The 18323-nt window shown below is 38.9% G+C and overlaps 1 protein-coding gene and 1 non-coding gene across 3 annotated transcripts; both read right to left on the reverse strand.

Annotated features, from left to right (window-relative positions):
- Positions 1–710: 710 nt before the first annotated feature.
- Positions 711–16378, reverse strand: ANKRD30BL (ankyrin repeat domain 30B like). 2 transcript variants are annotated; one of them, XR_749144.2, is made up of 7 exons: positions 15923–16372; positions 11715–11829; positions 11379–11552; positions 8004–8110; positions 6872–7034; positions 4265–4329; positions 1021–1340 (listed from the first exon to the last, which is right to left on the reverse strand). XR_749144.2 is itself a non-coding variant. In XM_030941074.1 (6 exons), exons 1-6 carry the CDS (start codon positions 16138–16140, stop codon positions 1243–1245), a joined length of 777 nt encoding a protein of 258 aa, XP_030796934.1. In that variant the 5' UTR covers positions 16141–16378; the 3' UTR covers positions 711–1242. The 2 variants fall into 2 exon arrangements, 1 of the variants encoding a protein (XP_030796934.1); XM_030941074.1 differs by lacking the exon at positions 6872–7034 and having other exon boundaries at positions 711–1340; positions 15923–16378.
- LOC115900533 lies at positions 5608–5713 on the reverse strand. The gene has a single exon (XR_004060217.1). It is a non-coding gene; the product is annotated as a U6 spliceosomal RNA (small nuclear RNA).
- Positions 16379–18323: the final 1945 nt, after the last annotated feature.

Raw genomic sequence — 18323 nt, forward strand, 5'->3', positions numbered from 1 at the left:
CTTTCCTTCTCTGGAGGCTTTGCTATGGCTCAAGCCCGCGTGCTAGAGATTTCTTTCCTATCCTTTAGCCCCACCTGCTGGAGGCTCCTTGCACCCTTCTTTCGCTTCATCCACTCTTGACTACTTCCCTCCCAGGAATTTTAGGTCCCTCTTAGGGTTAGCATCATGGTATAAACCCCACAGCAGGATCTGCCCTAAGCCATATGAGGATACAGTTAATTCCTCTTCAAAGGTTTTTTACTCAAATAAAAAACCGCAGATAGGACCCACTCACTCCTTATAGCAGTAATGCCTAGTATCATCCACACAAACAGCACCACAAGCAGTAGTACTTGTGATCATTCACACACACTTTTAACCTCCAGAATATTGTGACCACCAAGGAAACACTTTGTCACCCCTGCAACGTTTCTTACCTCAGTCTGTGCACAGTTACCTGGTCGCCACGGTATGTGAAGATCCTTTCCCCCAAGTTGCTGGCCTGTTTCTTTCCATGTTGCTGAGAGCCCAGGTTTATTAATTGCACCAGGGGAGTCTCAATTCCTTACCTTTATGGCCACTGCAACGAGGCAGCGGGGTGCGCCTCTTCATGGGAGAGGACTGGACCCTTCCCCAGAGGAGAATGGGAATGCTGGGTGGGCCCCCAAATTTGTGGAAAATAAATTTTTGGTGCCGCAAAGAAGAGTCAGCACTCTGACAACAAGTTTTGTAAGGCAAATTTACTTCTATAGAAGAGTGGTCTTTCAGATGGAGTAATGGGCAAGATCACACCGGACAAGGGAGGGGAAAGGGTTCTTATTCCTAATGCAGCTAGTCCCTACTGTTGTGTATTTCCTGTACTGGATAGGGTTGGACTGCACACGCTAAGCTAATTCAGACTGGCTGTTTCAAAGAGGGCAGGGGTATGAGCTGGAGTGGCCAGGTGAGTAGTTTCAGAGGGAAAGACAGTTATAGAGCAGGTATCTAAGGATGACTAAGGACAGAGCAGGTGACTAAGAATGACTAAAGACAGAGCAGGTGTTAGAGGCTAGAAGGGGGTTGTTTAATGAAACTAGGGGCAAGGAAGCATAAAGAACAAGGAAGTTAAACTTTAAAATGGAGAACAAAGAACAGAGAAGCTGAACATACTGACATATTTGTTCTTTGAAGGGGAACTCAGAACTCATTGTACTTAATCTTCCCCCTCTTCAATTTTAAAGGATGTTTACAGGCTAAAATCTTTGAAGAGGAATTTACTGTATCCTATTCATCAGGTGTTCCTTCCACCGAGCCTTCAGCCTTGCCAGGTGTTCTTTCCGCCAAGGGTGTAGCCTCCTCAGGTGTTCCTTCAGATGTTCCTTCTGCCAAACACACAGTCTGGATAAATTTTCCTTCTGCTAAATAACATCCTTCTGACGCTTTACCTGGCAAACTTCTACTCATTCAGCTTGCCTTCCTTAAATACTACCAAACTTTTGTTAATTCTCCTTTTTTTTTTTTTTTTTTTTTTGAGACAGAGTCTCACTCTGTCGTCCAAGCTGGAGTGCAGTGGCACGATCTCAGCAGATCACTGCAATATCCACCTCCTGGGTTCACAAGATTCTCCTACCTCAGCCTCCCATGTAGCTGGGATTACATATGCATGTCACCCAGGCCCAGATAATTTTTTGAATTTAGTAGAGATGGGATTTCACCATGTTAGTCAGGGTGGTCCCAAACTCCTGAGCTCAAGCAATCCGTCCGACTTGGCCTCCCAAAGTTCTAGGATTACAGGAGTGAGCCACCGCTCCTGGACACTACCAGACTTTTTAAAGCTTTAATTCTTCATGTTGGATATAAAATGTCTGACACATACTGAATATGGTAACGATATAATAAGTGATAATTATAAGCTCCCAAAGGGGTTCTGGCACAGAGTAAGCACCAAATAAAGTAGTAAATAATAAAAAAGATAATAACAAGAAAAATGCTTAATATCTTAATAAAGTAGTAAATAATAAAAAATGACAATGATAATAACAAGAAAGATGCTTAGTACCTTAAAGATAACTGACAGTTATCTGTTAAGTGGACAAGTAGATAAACGAATAAAGAACATATTTAGGAAATTCTGTTGGAAAAATGCAGAAATTCAATAGAGACAGTTCTACTGTTTTATGAGCACCTTAAAGACCCAGACTATGTGTATTCCATCTTGGTCTCCTGCAGCTTGCAAAAATCTAACTTATAGAAGTCCTTTGATAAATATAGAATAATTTATTATATATTTATAACATATATAATGTGCTCATACAGTTCATATTGTACAATATATTGTGTTACATTTAGGTATCATAGTAGCACTTTTGTTATTGTGTAAATTTTTTCCACTTTTATTATAATTTGTTGAGCCTAGAGTTGAGCTATTTGAATATTTACAATGATAATATTTTGGCTAGTAGGAACAGAGTATCTTGTTGTAACAAAATTACTATTAACACACTAATTATCCAGCTGATAGAACAACACATCTTGTTCTAATGAAGTAAATATATCTTATTTGGTTTCAACTTAGAGGGAATGAAGTTGATAATTGTGAGACCTTGTTGGTACAAACTATGTAACATAACCTGCGCTTCTCAACAAAGAATTGCTTTTCTGACTTCTGCACTCAGTAGGTATCTTTGAAAAACAATCTCCTATTGGTACTGACGCACCATGGCTAAGTTATGTTAATTCTTATTGACATTCATTTATGGTGCAAGAAAAGTATTATTGAGTTCCAAATTCTAAAGATAGTTACTTTTTTTTTTTGAGACGGAGTCTCGCTCTGTCGCCCAGGCTGGAGTGCAGTGGCACGATCTCGGCTCACTGCAAGCTCTGCTTCCTGTGTTTACGCCATTCTCCTGCCTCAGCCTCCCGAGTAGCTGGGACTACAGGCGCCCGCCACCTCGCCCGGCTAGTTTTTTGTATTTTTTAGTAGAGACGGGGTTTCACCGTGTCAGCCAGGATGGTCTCGATCTCCTGACCTTGTGATCCGCCCGCCTCGGCCTCCCAAAGTGCTGGGATTACAGGCTTGAGCCACCGCGCCCGGCCAGCGATAGTTACTTTTTTAGTGACACAAGTCACTATGTCACACAGTTGATCCTTGAATAAGGGTTTTCAGTCTAGGAGCCCACTAATAGACAGATTTTTCTTTTCCTTTGCCACTGCAAGGTAGCAAGACAAATCTCTCCTCTGCCTCCTCCTTATCAGCCTACTCAACGTGAAGGCAATGAGAATGAAGTCCTTTATGTATAATAATTCACTTCCATCTAATAAATAGTGAATATATTTATTCCTCTTTATAACAGTTTCTTTTCTCCAGCTCACTTTATTCTAAGAATACAGTATATATACATATAAAATAGAAGCTGTGTGTTAATTGCTTATGCTTTCACCTTTTTTCAGGCTCCAGGTCAACAGTAGAATATTAGTAGAGTTTTGGAGGAGTCAAAAGAAACAGATTTTCATATAAAGCAGATTTTCAGCTTCATGGGGGGATCAGCACCCTAACTCTCATGTTGCTCAAGACTCAACTATAATTAATTCTAATTTTCTAAATGCAAATCATTTATTGTAAAAAGTAAATAAACCCTAGAAGTTCAAGACCAGCCTGGGCAACATAAGGAGACCATGTCTCTCTAATAAAGAAACAAACAAACAAATAAATAAACTGTGTTTCCTTATAGGTTATAATATTCAAATGTTGCAGTTTTCTATTATTAATTCCTACTTTTCATTATTAGATGTTCTGTTATTTGTGGCTTGTAATTCAAGGCATCTAAGGTATTTTATAATTTGTAACAGTATTTATAAATATATTAATTCATTAAATTGGATAAGCTGATAATCCCCTATTGCTAAGCTCATCAATCACACCACGGATTATACATTTTATAACAAGCCTAAGTTGTTATAACAGTTGAGGAAACATACAATATGCAAACTTAAAAACTGTTTTACTTATTTATACAAAAGTATTATATAGGATATTAGGGACTGCAATTAAATATTTTTCAGATAATATTTATGAGATTATAAACTACCCACAACTAAATTCTTAACTAATTCTGAATTATAAACTAAAAAATTAAATCAAAGCTATGTCTATATATGCAAACACTTACATATAGGTATATATATATATATATATATGTAAACACATGCTATTTACAGATTGCTTTTTTAATAGCTATTTTGTGATCAACACTCCTATAATCTTATGGTAACACCACCAAGAGTAGTTTACTATCAGATGTCTTACCTGGATTGCTATTTTGAGAATTTTTAGATATCTTTTGTTTATATTCCAAAAGTTGTTGATGAATGCTATGTATAAAAATGAAATAAATGAAGTTACTATTTTAACATTGCTATAAAAAAATTATCAAATTCATAAGTTCTTAGAGTATTTCGGACAATATTAGAGCTAACATCAGAACACTTACTTTTTCCATAGACTTTAAGTTTGTAAGCTCTATGAACTTATTAAGCTTCTAATTAAAGAAGAAAGAAAGATAAAACATTCATGAATTGAGGGCAGTATAACTCAGTAAATTAACTAGAGTTAGTTTGACATATGGAAAATGTCTTTAATTCAGAATAAGTCCTAGCATGGCTACCAACAGGTATTTTTCTTGAACAAGTTGCTTCTCTTAGACTCAATGTCTTCTAAAAATGAGGATTTTAGGGCCTTATTTCCCTAGGTTATTATAAAGATTTAACAAGATAACATTTTTAAAATGCTCAAAGAAATAGTAGAGCAAAAAAATAATTTGTTCTTGAACCTTATTGCTGAAACTATTTTAAAAATCCCAATAAAACCCAATATATTGGCCTGCTGCAGTGGCTCATGCTTGTGATGCAAACACTTTTGGACGTTGAGACAGGAGGATTGCTTGAGTCCAGAAGTTCAAGAACAGCTGGGCAACATAGGGAGACCCTGTCTCTACAAAACATAAATAAATTACAAAAAAAAAAAAAAAAAAAAACCACAAACGTGTTTTTTCATAGATTATAATATTCAAATGTTGCAGTTTTCTGTTATTAATTCCTACTTCTGGATATTAGATGTTCTATCATTTGTGGCTTGTAATTCAGAGCATCTAAGCTATTTTATATTCTGTAATGAAACTTATTTATAAATATGTTAAATCATTAAATCAGATAACCTAATTATCCTCTATTACTGAGCTCATTAGTCACACCAAGGGCAGAAAACTAATAGATGTCAGCATCTGGCTTGGACTACTACTACTCTTAATCCACCTCCTTAAACTCTGAACCAACAAATCTTTGTTAGAATGATGCTTAGTCACCATGTTCATTTCCAGCTGCTGTGGAAGACAAAATCCCACCTTTATTTTTTGTAAGTTCCACAAAGAAGATGCAAGTTGGTATTTTCTCATTTCTGAGATCCCTACTTACAAAATATTGCACATAAGACCCTATGTGTTACCACCATCTCATTTCATAGATCACCTTACATAAATAATTTTTTGTATGAAAATCACAATTGCAATATTGGGTGTCACCCATTTTGCTTTGACTCACACCATTTCCTTGGAGCTAGTTAGAAAGTAGCAAAATGTCCTTTTGGGGACTGCAAGAAATATGCAACACTTCACAGATTTGTATGTCATCCTTGTGCAGGGACCATGCTACCTTCTCAACATTGTTTCAATTTTACCATTTGTACCACTGAAGCCAGCACAAATCCTTACCTTTATACGTGAAGACTGAACAGTCACGGATGAGGCTTAGCTCTGTTAAACCTAACCAACTTACTTGAGATTTAGTGAAGTCTATTGAATGGCTTCATGGTGATGCAGAATTTGAAAATATTTTAAAAACTTGAGGTAGAGATGCAAGTAGCATGGAAGATTTTTACTTTTAGGAGAAAAGAATAACTCGAGGGGACAACCACAAGTTGGAACACACTACAACTTGGGAAAGATGACATGGGATCTTACAGAGTAAGATGAGACCTTCCACTACCTATGAAATGGTATATAAAGGGCCAGGGACATAGATCTGGTAACAAAGACAAAATGGATCTCCAATTTCTTCCTGTAACATTATTTCAACCAGACTTATGGTTTCAAACTACTACTAATATTAGCTAGAGAATATAGAAAAAGCCACTCAAAGGATAACTTACAATGAAGGTCTAGGCCATGTTCAGGCTAAGATGTGGGTTTCACATCAGGTTTTGAGTGTGAGAAGGGTCAATTTGCTCACTATGTGTGTCACTAAAGCCAAAAGTTCTAGCTACCAGAGTGGGGTGCTGGTACTTTGGAAATAGTGGCTGAGAATATGTATGTGAATTTTTACAAAAGTGTAATAACTTTGAAGTCTACACCATGAAGACTGAGGGATCTGTATTACTAAGGGCATCCTGGTCACAAAGGTCAATCATTATCAGATTGCAGGAGCAGTTTCAGTGGCAACGATGCAGCAACAGAATCAATGGAAACAACAAAATGAAGAGAATGGCCATTTCCCCCCACATCCTTCTGACTTGTACAAAAGGAATGTCTTCCTTGGACTTAGGTTCAGATTCTTTTAGAAAATTCAAGAATTAAAGACAGCCCCAGGGGACACTATCAGGTTGTCTGCTTAAAGTGAATATTTCAAGACCCAAATAACTAATTAGAAAAATCAAAATTGTGACATTATGTTTATCCCATGCATAGGGGTTATACTTCAAATCAAGTAGCCAACATTAGCATCCCTAAAGCCCTAAAATAAAGAATCCTGGAGCCATTACTCCTTCTAATTAGCCTAGCTTTTTTTGCCTAGTTTCTGGCTGATGAAGTGAACTAACTCACTGTCATTCAAAAACTACCTGAAACAAACTATACAATCTCACCTAGCCTTTAAATGTAAACACTTACAGATTAAATCCACAAGCAACAGCATAACGTTCTGCAGTCATTCCACACGTATCTTCAGCACAGATGTCAACATTTTGCTGAAGAAGCATGCAGACTATCTCTGATGATCCATGACATACTGCAAGCATTAGGGCTGTGCTAAAATAACAGAGATAACTTCATTATTAGGAACAGAACCAGTTTAATATGTGCCTGTCAGGATAGAATTAACCATCTACATGTATTAACAAACGTTAAATATCTTGAGTGCTCAAGTGTTTATCCCTGTAAATCACCACCAAGGTTAAAAGGAAGGGGCAAAAAGACTCGTGTCCCACTGGGATGTGGCATAGTAGAAATAGCTAACATAAAGTCCACTGAGGGGCAGGAAAATATGCTCTGTTCACTAATCTAAAAGAGGCAAAGTTTTAAGTGAAGAATTATCTATTTCTTCCTTAGTCTGATATAATATTTTGTACTTCAAAATTAGCTAGAAGTCAGACAAGTGAGAGCAATCTGAAGGCTTAAAACAATATTAGGAATAATACTGTCCTAAGTAGCTGGGACTACAGGTATGTACCACCATGCCTGGCTAATTTTTATATTTTTTGTAGAGATGGGATTTTACCATGTTGGCTAGGCTGGTCTTGAACACCTGGCCTCAAGTGATCCACCCACCTTGGCCTCCCAAAGTGCTGGGATAACAGGCTACAGCTACCATGCCCAGCAAATATTGCATTTTTTAAAAAGTGTATGAAAAACAGAAGTTAGAAAAATACAATAAAGGGGCTAATAGTTCAATATTGAATTATAAAGTAAACTAAAAATTCATACTTCTTAACACTAATACAGAACCACTTTAGCTAGTAGAAGATAATGCAACCAAAAACATCAGATTACAAATAAGAATCAGTCAATATAATAAAAGAAGATAAATCCTACTATATACTGTTCTTTATGTTGATCAGCCCAAATAATTGCTTTTCTTCTTAACTGATAATTTGTGTTGGTATTTTTCTCTATGATCTAGTAATTTTAAGTAAATGTTATTAATTTAATATTTCTGACTCGAGTGTTATTACTCTAGCACACTACTCAAGTGTTTTTTAATAAAAAAAACTACTATACCATTTAAACTTATCAACTGCATTTGCATTTGCATTTTTTGTCAGTAAAAATTCCACAATTTGCTCACTTCTTTTCCTTATGGCCAGTAAAAGTGGTGTGTGGCCAGCCTGTAAAACAGCAAAAACCATTTATAATTCATGAAATTACATATTTCTCAGCTGAACCGAATACTTTATGTAATACCCTATGAACTTAAACAATAGAAAGTAAACCAATAGCAATCCCTTCTTTGTCACTTTTCTGTGCTTTCCCATGCACTGCACCTTCACTTGTAAACATTCAGCCTCTGCATCACCACATTAACTCTGGTTATCTCCAAAAATCATTATTTTGTAATGATTTTATTGTTTCCTATGTAAATCAAGAGCTTCTTGAGGGCAGGGGCTGTATCTTTTATCTCTATATCTTTAAACCCTAAGACATAGTAGTAAATACTTCGTTTTTTACAAAATTAGTAATCTAAATTATTATCTCTAGAGCAGTATTTCTTCAACTGTATTCCAAAGAATATTTACCTTACCAGAAGCACTGTACCCCAACAGATTCCACCATTGTCTATGTTCAAGAAATGTTATAAAACTGTGAATTAAATGTTCATTATTCAAGAAATGAATTGAACTTTGCCTAATCCTTATTTGACAATGTATTTTTGTGGCAAACATTAACATTTGACAAATTAGAATTTCAGGGATGCAGTTCTGAAAGCTTCCCCCCAAAAATGGAGGTTTCCTCTGGGTGATACAAACTCACTTGATTCTCTTCTATCAATGATCCCAAGATCCCAGATGTCAATGTCAGGCACTCCTGCTCTAAATGGGTCACTAAGGAAGTGGCTCTAAATTGAAAGAGATTGACTTCAAATGAACTTTGATTGCTTATTATTAAATTGTCCATGTTTTTTTTCTTTTATTATACTTTAAGTTCTAGGGTACCTGTGCACAATGTGCAGGTTTGTTACATATCTATACTTGTGCCATGTTGGTGTGCTGCACCCATCAACTCGTCAGCACCCATCAACTCATCATTTACATCAGGTATAACTCCCAATGCCATCCCTCCCTCTTCCCCCTCCCCATAATAGGCCCTGGTGTGTGATATTCCCCTTCCAGAGTCCAAGTGATCTCATTGTTCAATTCCCACCTGTGAGTGAGAACATGCGGTGTTTGGTTTTCTGTTCTTGCGATAGTTTGCTGAGAATGATGGTTTCCAGCTGCATCCATGTCCCTACAAAGGACATGAACTCATCGTTTTTTATTGCTGCATAGTATTCCGTGGCGTGTATGTGCCACATTTTCTTAATCCAGTCTGTCATTGATGGACATTTGAGTTGATTCCAAGACTTTGCTATTGTGAATAGTGCCACAATAAACATACGTGTGCATGTGTCTTTACAGCAGCATGATTTGTAATCCTTTGGGTATATACCCAGTAATGGGATGGCTGGGTCATATGGTACTTCTAGTTCTAGATCCTTGAGGAATCACCATACTGTTTTCCACAATGGTTGAACCAGTTTACAAGCCCACCAACAGTGTAAAAGTGTTCCTATTTCTCCACATCCTCTCCAGCACCTGTTGTTTCCTGACTTTTTAATGATTGCCATTCTAACTGGTGTGAGATGGTATCTCATTGTGGTTTTGATTTGCATTTCTCTGATGGCCAGTGATGATGAGCATTTTTCATGTGCCTGTTGGCTGTATGCATGTCTTCTTTTGAGAAATGTCTGTTCATATCCTTTGCCCACTTACCATTCAGGACATAGGCATGGGCAAGGACTTCATGTCTAAAACACCAAAAGCAATGGCAACAAAAGCCATAATTGACAAATGGGATCTAATTAAACTAAAGAGCTTCTGCAAAGCAAAAGAAACTACCATCAGAGTGAACAGGCAGCCTGCAGAATGGGAGAAAATTTTTGCAATCTACTCATCTGACAAAGGGCCAATTATCCAGAACCTACAAAGAACTCAAACAAATTTATGGTCCATGGGTTTTATCCTATTACCAGACAATAGGATTTTATCTCAGCTATTAGAAATTCAGTATAAAAGGCCAGGCGAGGTGGTTCACACCTGTAATCCCAGCACTTTGAGAGGCCAAGGTGGGCAGATCACAAGATCAGGAGATGGAGACCATCCTGGTCAACATGGTGAAACCCCATCTGTACTAAAAATACAAAAAAATTAGCTGGGCGTGGTGGCATGTGCCTGCTGTCACCGCTACTCGGGAGGCTGAAGCAGGAGAATCACTTGAACCAGGGAGGCAGAGGTTGCAGTGAGCCGAGATCATGCCACTGCACTTCAGCCTGGTGACAGAGCGAGGCTCTGCCTCAAAAAAAAAAAAAAAAAAAAAAAGAAATTCAGTATAAAAGCTTATTCTCAATTATAATGATACTCCTAGGATCTTAATGCATATCTACTTCTTAAAATGCAATAATCCATTTTTATTCTGGTTTCTATTGTAATTGCTACTTAGTTTTTGGCAAAATATCAGAAATATGAATAAAATGACTTATTAATGAAAGTTCTAACTCATGTATATGGATTAGCAAAATAGAAGCCACTAAATCACTTGAATTTTAAGGGGCAATACTGTGGAGAAAGACATATTTTCTGCAATATGCATAATCTATTCAAATATAACCATGATTAATCTGAAAAGGCTTAAAGGCATTCTAATGAAAGATGATTATTTATGGTTTATATGAAGAAAAATTATTGTTTAAAAAATCTTCTAAATTCTAGAAGACAACCCCATTATTAATGAATTAATGTAAAATATAAACTATATATTATAAACACCTATAAACTGTCTTCAATAACTTGAAATGTTTACCAAAATATACTATAAGAGAGGAATTGATAACTGAAATATTTACATAGGCAAAAGAGGTAAGCTGAGTAAGTGATGTAACTAGGTGGGCACAGTAGCAAACTGGAAACGTATGATTTGTATAAAGCTAGAACGTCTTCATAGCATACCAAACAGTCATATGGGCTCAAGAGACACCAGATTCAATCCTTTACGAGGAAATCCAGATTTCTGCATGTCTCCTAAATTTTACTTGTTGACTCAGTTTATGCAGACAAATTTTACTTTCCTGTAGTTTTACACTAACTGGAAAGAAGAAAAGAAAACTTGAGCGGGAAAGAATATTTGAAAAAGTTTTACCTTTAACAAATTCAAATATTTATCATAAATGCACAGAAAAGCCATACTCTTTAATAGTTCTTATAAAATATTAATATTTAAAGTAAAATCTGAGACATTTAAGTTCTGTCAAACTATTTTCATAGAAAAATGGGAATATTTGAGCTTCCAAATATAAAATAATTTACATATGTTAATGTTAAAACAAATGGAGTTAATGTCGACCTTGTTCTTCACTTCGATGTCTGCACCACAGGACAGCAATTTTACCACCACTGACAAATTCTCACTGTAAACAGCATAATGGACAGCCGTGTTGCCATACACATCTACAATATTTGGATCAGCACCAGAATCTATGAGAATATTTGCACAAGCCTCCCTCTGGCATTGCAGAGCCTGTTAGTATTAAAGCAAGAAGTAAATCATAAATTACAAGAAATATAAATAAATATTCCACAGTTTTCACAAACTAGTTATATTTCAATGAGATAAATTCATTTTTATTCTATGTATTTAAACCAAATCCATCTCCTGCTGAAAGAACTGGCTACTATTTACCTTCATCAGAGGTGTCCTGTTTTCTCCATCAAGGACATCAAGCTGGCACTTTCTATCTACCAGAAGTGTTACTACTTCCGCATGGCCATTGAAACAGGCCCAGTGTAGAGCAGTCCTATGAGAGTGAGAGGACTTTTTAGGAAAGTTTAGTCCACTGTCTCAAAACATACAATGATTTATGTAATTGTCAACATTAAATACCATGCTCTTCCTCTGCCCTCAAAACAAATATTTAATATTCTCCTGAAGAAAGTACAACACTCATTCGCTCTTATTACTCACTACATTAATGAAAGAGTGGCCTATTTGAATAGAAAAAACTTGGCCTTTGGATTCAGTTCAACTTGGGCTTGAATATTACTTTAAAGTCTTTCACCTTCCAGCTATCGCTTATCCTTTCTGTGCCTCAATTTTCTTGTCAATAAAGTGAAGATGAATACAGCAGTTATCTTGCAGGACATCACTGTGATGCCTCATGAGAATCTATGCAAAGTATTTTGAAGAATTCCTAGCACATGTAACAGCTCAGTAATTGTTAGATATTGTAATTATTTCTACTACTTAACAAGGACAACATTTTAAGTAAAATGGTACAATTATGCCTACTTTGTGGTATGTTTTAAAGGTTAGAGATAACAATGTATTTTAATGATTCTAAGTACTCTATGTCTCATATTTTAACATCTCTGACATTGAAATGCCACTTACAATTCATTATTTATTACAAGTATATTTTGTAGAAATGTAAACAATCTTTCATTGGTACATAAATAAGCAGGCATCACACAATCCATGGCACCGTCCATGAAGTGGAATATGGTATATACAACAGGATGATGGCAGTCCTAGTCACAGGATTAACACTTAAAGAGATTTTAGCTTTTAAGAGTATACACAAAAGGAGAGTTGAAATAAAAACAGCAAACTGTTAAAACAAAGTACTTCTTTAATATTTTTAAAACTTCAAGCCAAAGAAAATGGGATTCAAGTAGGTATGGCTCATTTTATTTTGTATTTAGATTTACAGAATGTATGTAAATTCATATTTAGATTTATAGAATGCATGTAAATTAGGTATTTCCAATGATTAATATTACTATTTAAAGCTGTTATAAATTTCAAAAATAGTGGTTGATAGTTATCTTTTACTAGTTTCTCACTTCAGAATTGTTTTTGTTTGAAAGATGAGAGGAAAAGCTTCAATTGAGATTCAGTCCTAGTAACCCAACTTTAAATCTCTCACTTTGCTCAGGCTGAGCAGGTAAATGTGAAACTTTTAAGGATGAAAGGGTCTTAAAAGTTAATATATCTTCTACATAATAGGCATTCAGCTTACATGTGATAAAGTGAGTAAAAGGATAAATACAGTTGAGAAGTTCAATACCTTAAAAAAACTGCTATAAAGCACTTATATTTACTATTTTATTTCTTAATAATAAAACTACACTAATTAATCTATAATTATTGACATATATGTAATAAATCTGTATATAATAAAAATACATGCCTAATAAAATATGTAAATCAACAAGCACAGGTAAAAAGATTGCCTTTTGAAGATGCTAAAAGTTCACAGAATATACTAATCCACAAAAAATAATAAAATATGGAAAGTGAGAAATTACTTTTATTGGTGCAAAATTCATATTCCTGCTCTTCCCAAAAATTATTTCATTAATAATAAACTTTTTCTAATAGCATTGTACATGCTCAATGTGGAAATCAAAGATAATAAAAAGGAAAAACATTTTCTATTAAAACAAATGCCCTCAAATAACAAATTTTATATTTCATACGTAATTTCAGATAACACAAGACTTTAGTCTGTGTGTATGTATAATCAAACTGAACTTTCCCCTCACTTGATACACCAAAACACATTTTCAAATGTCACCTATTCTGTATATATTTCTACCTTCAGTGGTCACATATTATCCTATACTGTAAATTCAATGAAATATATTTATAAAAGTCGTTATATGAATTATTCTTAATAATATGGTATTTACCACCAAATTGTCTATTTGAAAAGTTATCTGCAATTTAAACTTTAAACAGCAGTATAAATATTACTGCTTTTTATCCTCACAAACTTTGTAGATAGAAAACAGTATTTGATTCCTCTTTTAACTTAAATGCCTTCTCTAACCAGAAACACTAAATATTGTTTCCTGTGTGCATAGGTCACTTACAGATCTTAAGAAAGTACTTTGCCCAATTTTAAATTAGAGGCAAAGTACTTTTTTTAGATCTGCAATTTAGAGCTCTAATTAAAATTGCCCAATTTTAAATTAGAGTTTTATGTTGATTTAAGTGAATTATCTACAAAATGACAATTTTTAAATCTAACATGCAGACACACACGCACATACATGTGTAGTAAGTATGCTGCCTTTTGTTTTTTTCTCATTACAGGTTAATTTAATTTTGTTTTGTTTAATTATCCTTCAGACTTCTTGCTTCTGAGCTTCTTAGAAAGGTGTTGTCAACATAAAAATGTACCTGTGTAAATAGGCATTTATGTTTTCTTCTGGTGCTTTTTATCATTTTTATATTAAAATTTTTTAATCTATATTCCGTCGGAAACTTAATTTGTGGCATAAAAGTACTAGTTTTCTCCAAAAAAGTAGGCATTTCCATTATGAAACTAATTCTTTTCCTATTAGTATAAAGTGTAAGCATTATCAAGCTCTAAATTCTTAGATATTTAAGTGTTTCTGGATTTTCTATTCTGCTGTATTCATTTACCTGTCTTTTCAGCTGTTATCAAACAATTTGTGATTTATTTATTTATTTATTTATTTATTTATTTATTTATTTATTTTTGAGACAGTCTCACTCTATTGCCCAGGCTGGAGTGTAGTGGTAGGATCTCGGCTCACTGCAACCTCCGCCTCCCAGTTTCAAGCGATTCTCTCGCCTCCGCCTCAGCCTCCCGAGTAGCTGGGATTACAGGCACCTGACATCGTGCCTGGCTAATTTTTGTATTTTTGTAGAGTTGGGGTTTCACCATATTGGCCAGGCTAGTCTTGAACTCCTGACCTCAGGTGATCCACTGGCCTCGGCCACCCGAAGTACTGGGATTCTGGGACTAAGGGCGTTAGCCACTGCGCCAGGCTTTTTTTTTTTTTTTTTAAATTTTATTTATTTATTTATTTATTTTATTTTATTTTTTGAGACGGAGTCTCGCTCTGTCCCCCAGGCTGGAGTGCAGTGGCGCTCTCTCAGCTCACTGCAAGCTCCGCCTCCTGGGTTCACGCCATTCTCCTGCCTCAGCCTCCCGAGTAGCTGGGACTACAGGCGCCCGCCACCACGCCCGGCTACCTTTTTGTATTTTCAGTAGAGACCCTGTTAGCCAGGATGGTCTCGATCTCCTGACCTCGTGATCTGCCCACCTTGGTCTCCCAAAGTGCTGGGATTACAGGCTTGAGCCACTGCGCCCTGCCGTGGCCCATTTTGTGCAAATTAATAGCACATTTTGATATTTAGAAGGGCAAGACTTTTCTACTCCATTACAAAATTTTAAAAATGTCATCACAATGGTAAAAGACAGCGTGTGTAATTTTAAAAATGTTAAAACGTTGATAACTTTATTTCGTTTATGTAAAACTGATAAAGAGCTCGCATCTTGAGAAAAATGAGTCTTCTTAAATTCGAAAACATAAAACATCTTCCCACCTCAAAGTTTCCTTCTAAGGCCCCTCAGCAAAGAATATATTTATATAGACATTTATTGATATCAAAATGGATACTGGACTTTATCCACAAAATTTTTAGCCAAAAAGTTAATATATTATGGGAATTATTTCATTATGCACCATTTCATAATGTATCTAACATTATCTTTTAAAACCTGTATATTAAAATTAAAACTCCGTATGTACTTAATTTTGTGAGTTAAATCTCTTTAAAATTCTCTAAACAGTGCTCTGTGAGAGGAAGTGGAGTGAAGGAGAAAGCAGAGAAAGTTTGGGGTTGATTTTAAGGTGCCCTGGGCCCTCCGCCCTGCAGGGCGCCCCCATCCCAGGCCTGGGGGGCCTGCCTGGAAAGAAGGCCTAGACCCCGGGGCCCAGGACGGCCGCCCCGGCGCCCGCCACTCCTCCACCTGCTCCCCTTGTCTCCAGGCCCCCCAGCCCCCACTCTGAAGGGGCGATCCTCCCACAGCCGCCACCTTCTCCTGCAGCCCGGGCTCAGGCAGGGCCTGGTACCTCTTCTTTGCATCTTTTATGTTGAGGTCCATTGTCGTCTTCTTCATCATCCTCTCCAGTTTCCAGGCTTGGCCCTGGGAGGCAGCTTTGTGGATCTTCCTGAGATCCCCATGGTGAATCACGTAAGAGTCGTTTTTGGTGTAGACCAGCTGACTGAAGGGGCTCGGGCGCTCCGGGCCCGTCTCGCCCTTGACACAGGCAGCAGAGAGTCTCTTCATGACTGCGGCCACCTGTTAGAGAGAGCCTGCACCTCCTGCTGCTGGCCCTTCCCCAGTCCTCGCCGCTCGCCCTCGCCCTTCTTCGGTCCCCGCACCCGCCCTGACACCAGGAGAAATCGCGGTTGGGCCAAGCTTTTGGACACTCCAGCCTCTCCCGGGAGAAACTGGGTGAGCAGAACCGTTAGGCAGCTGAGTAGAACCGTTAGGCAGCTGAGCAGCGTCGTTAGGCAGCAGCGCATGCGCAGCTCGGCAGGCCTAGGAGAGACATGAGGCGGGAAACCGCCCTGGCTGCGCTTCGCTGGGCACCGCGTGCAGGTGGCACCTGCCACTGAGGCGTTGCCTGGCTGGCGGGGCTCCCTGGAGTGGAACGTGGGGAGCGCCCTGCCACACGGCCCGCTTGACAGAGTCGCCCCGGCCCCCCCAACCCAAAATCCAGGAGCTGGGCCCTGGCGTTGGGCATCGTGCAGCCTCCAGGGTGGCACTGAGCGTCGGTTCCCGCCCTCCTGCTGCCAGGGACCCACCTCCGATTTAGGCACCCGAGAGACTTCCGGCCCAAGTATACGCGCTGCTGGTAGCGCTGGCAGGGTCAGGGTTGAAGCCTCTGCTACCACGTGCCATGTTCAGGTGGCAGCTGCAGCTGAGCCCACGGTGGAGGCTACAGGGCTGGGCCCAGACCGCTGAGCGTCGCCGAATACACCACCCTTCCACCCTGGGCTCTGCTCTTCCTTGGCTCGCGCTGGCAGCACAGGCTCGCGACCTCTGGGCCCTGTACAGCTGCTGCGATGAGGCTTTGCAGCAGGTTCCCACCCTCCTGCAGCTGAGGTCCCACTGCCTGACTTAGGCGCAGTGGCGGTGTCCGACCCTGGGGTTCGCCTGTTGGTGGCGCGGACAGGTTCTGGGGTTGCCACCGCTGCTGCCACCTTCAAATGCCAGCTGCATCTGAGTCCACTGTAGAGGCTGCAGGGCTGGGCCCGACGGTATAAGGGTCGCCGTGTGGCACACGACCTCCCACTCTAGGCCCTGCTCTTCCTTGGCTCGCGCCCAGAGCGCTGGTTTGCAGGCTCTGGGCACTGTGCAGTCGTCAGGATGAGGCTGAGCGGCAGGTTCCTGCCCTGGTGCAGATAAAGGGTGGACCGACTGACTTCAGCGCAGCAGTGGCATCTGTCTCTGGTCAGCGCTGCCTGGGCCCAGAGGGGAATAGGGGAATTTGGGGTTGCTTGGCCATGTTTGCCTGTGCTCCAAGTGCAGGTAGCGGCTACAGTTCTGACAGGCACGGATGGTGGGTCCGGTTTAGAGGGCTTCAAGGTTGTTGAGAGCGCCCACAGCCAGGCCTCAGGGTCCCTTCCTCGTTGACCAGCTGGGTAATCTGCAGCCATCCTGGATGGGTCTGAGCTGCAGTTCTCTCCCTTGGACTGAGAGGGAAACTTAGCTGAGTAGAGCAGAGGGAGAAACAGATAAATTGAACTCATCCATAAAGACTTCCAGGCTGGGTGCAGGACCTCATGCCTGTACTTACAGCACTTTGGGAGACCGAGATAGGAGGATCACTTGATCCCAGGAGTTTGAGACCAGTTTAGACAACAAAGGGAAACTTCATCTCTACAAAAATAAAACAAATCAGCCAGGCATGGTGGTGCATGCCTGTGGCCCCAGCTACTTGGAAGATTGATTGTGGGAGGATCACTTGGGCCCGGGAGTTCGTGGGTACAGTAAACTGTGCCACAAGCAAGGAATGAGAGGGCCTGTTGCTCCACATCCTTGAGAGCATTTGACTTTTTCAGTCTTCTGGATTTTGGTTATTGTTTGATTGTTTGTGCCCCTGCGCTCCAAGCCTGGGCAACAGAGAATAAATAAATAAATAAATAAATAAATAAATAAATAAATAAATAAATAAAAGACTTCTAGTGACTATATCATATCTATGTCGAATTCTTTACACATCAAACTTGCAGAGTTAAAACCCACAGCGCTCTCTGATTATGTGATAGGGACCATGTGATTAAAGTGGGTGACCATGTTCTTGCCTCCAGGGGGCCCAGGTCAGGGGATGGGTCCCCAGCTGCAGGAGGGTGAGAATGGAGGCTCAACACCACCCGGGAGGCTACACAATGCCTAGCTCCAGGGCCCAGCTCCTGGATCCCAGGCTGTGGACAAAAACCCAAGAACTGAAGACTTGAGTGTTA

This window comes from Rhinopithecus roxellana, chromosome 11 (assembly GCF_007565055.1).
Source record: "Rhinopithecus roxellana isolate Shanxi Qingling chromosome 11, ASM756505v1, whole genome shotgun sequence".
Lineage (NCBI taxonomy): Eukaryota > Metazoa > Chordata > Mammalia > Primates > Cercopithecidae > Rhinopithecus > Rhinopithecus roxellana.

Coding starts and splice junctions, on each gene's coding strand:
- ANKRD30BL (XM_030941074.1), bottom strand. CDS start 16,140: ATGAAGAGACTCTCTGCTGCCTGTGTCAAGGGCGAGACGGGCCCGGAG. Junction 8,111..11,378: donor ACATCGAAGTGAAGAACAAG/GTCGACATTAAC, acceptor GCTGTTTTACAG/GCTGGCCACACACCACTTTT. Junction 4,330..8,003: donor GCAGTTGATAAGTTTAAATG/GTATAGTAGTTT, acceptor TTTTATACATAG/CATTCATCAACAACTTTTGG.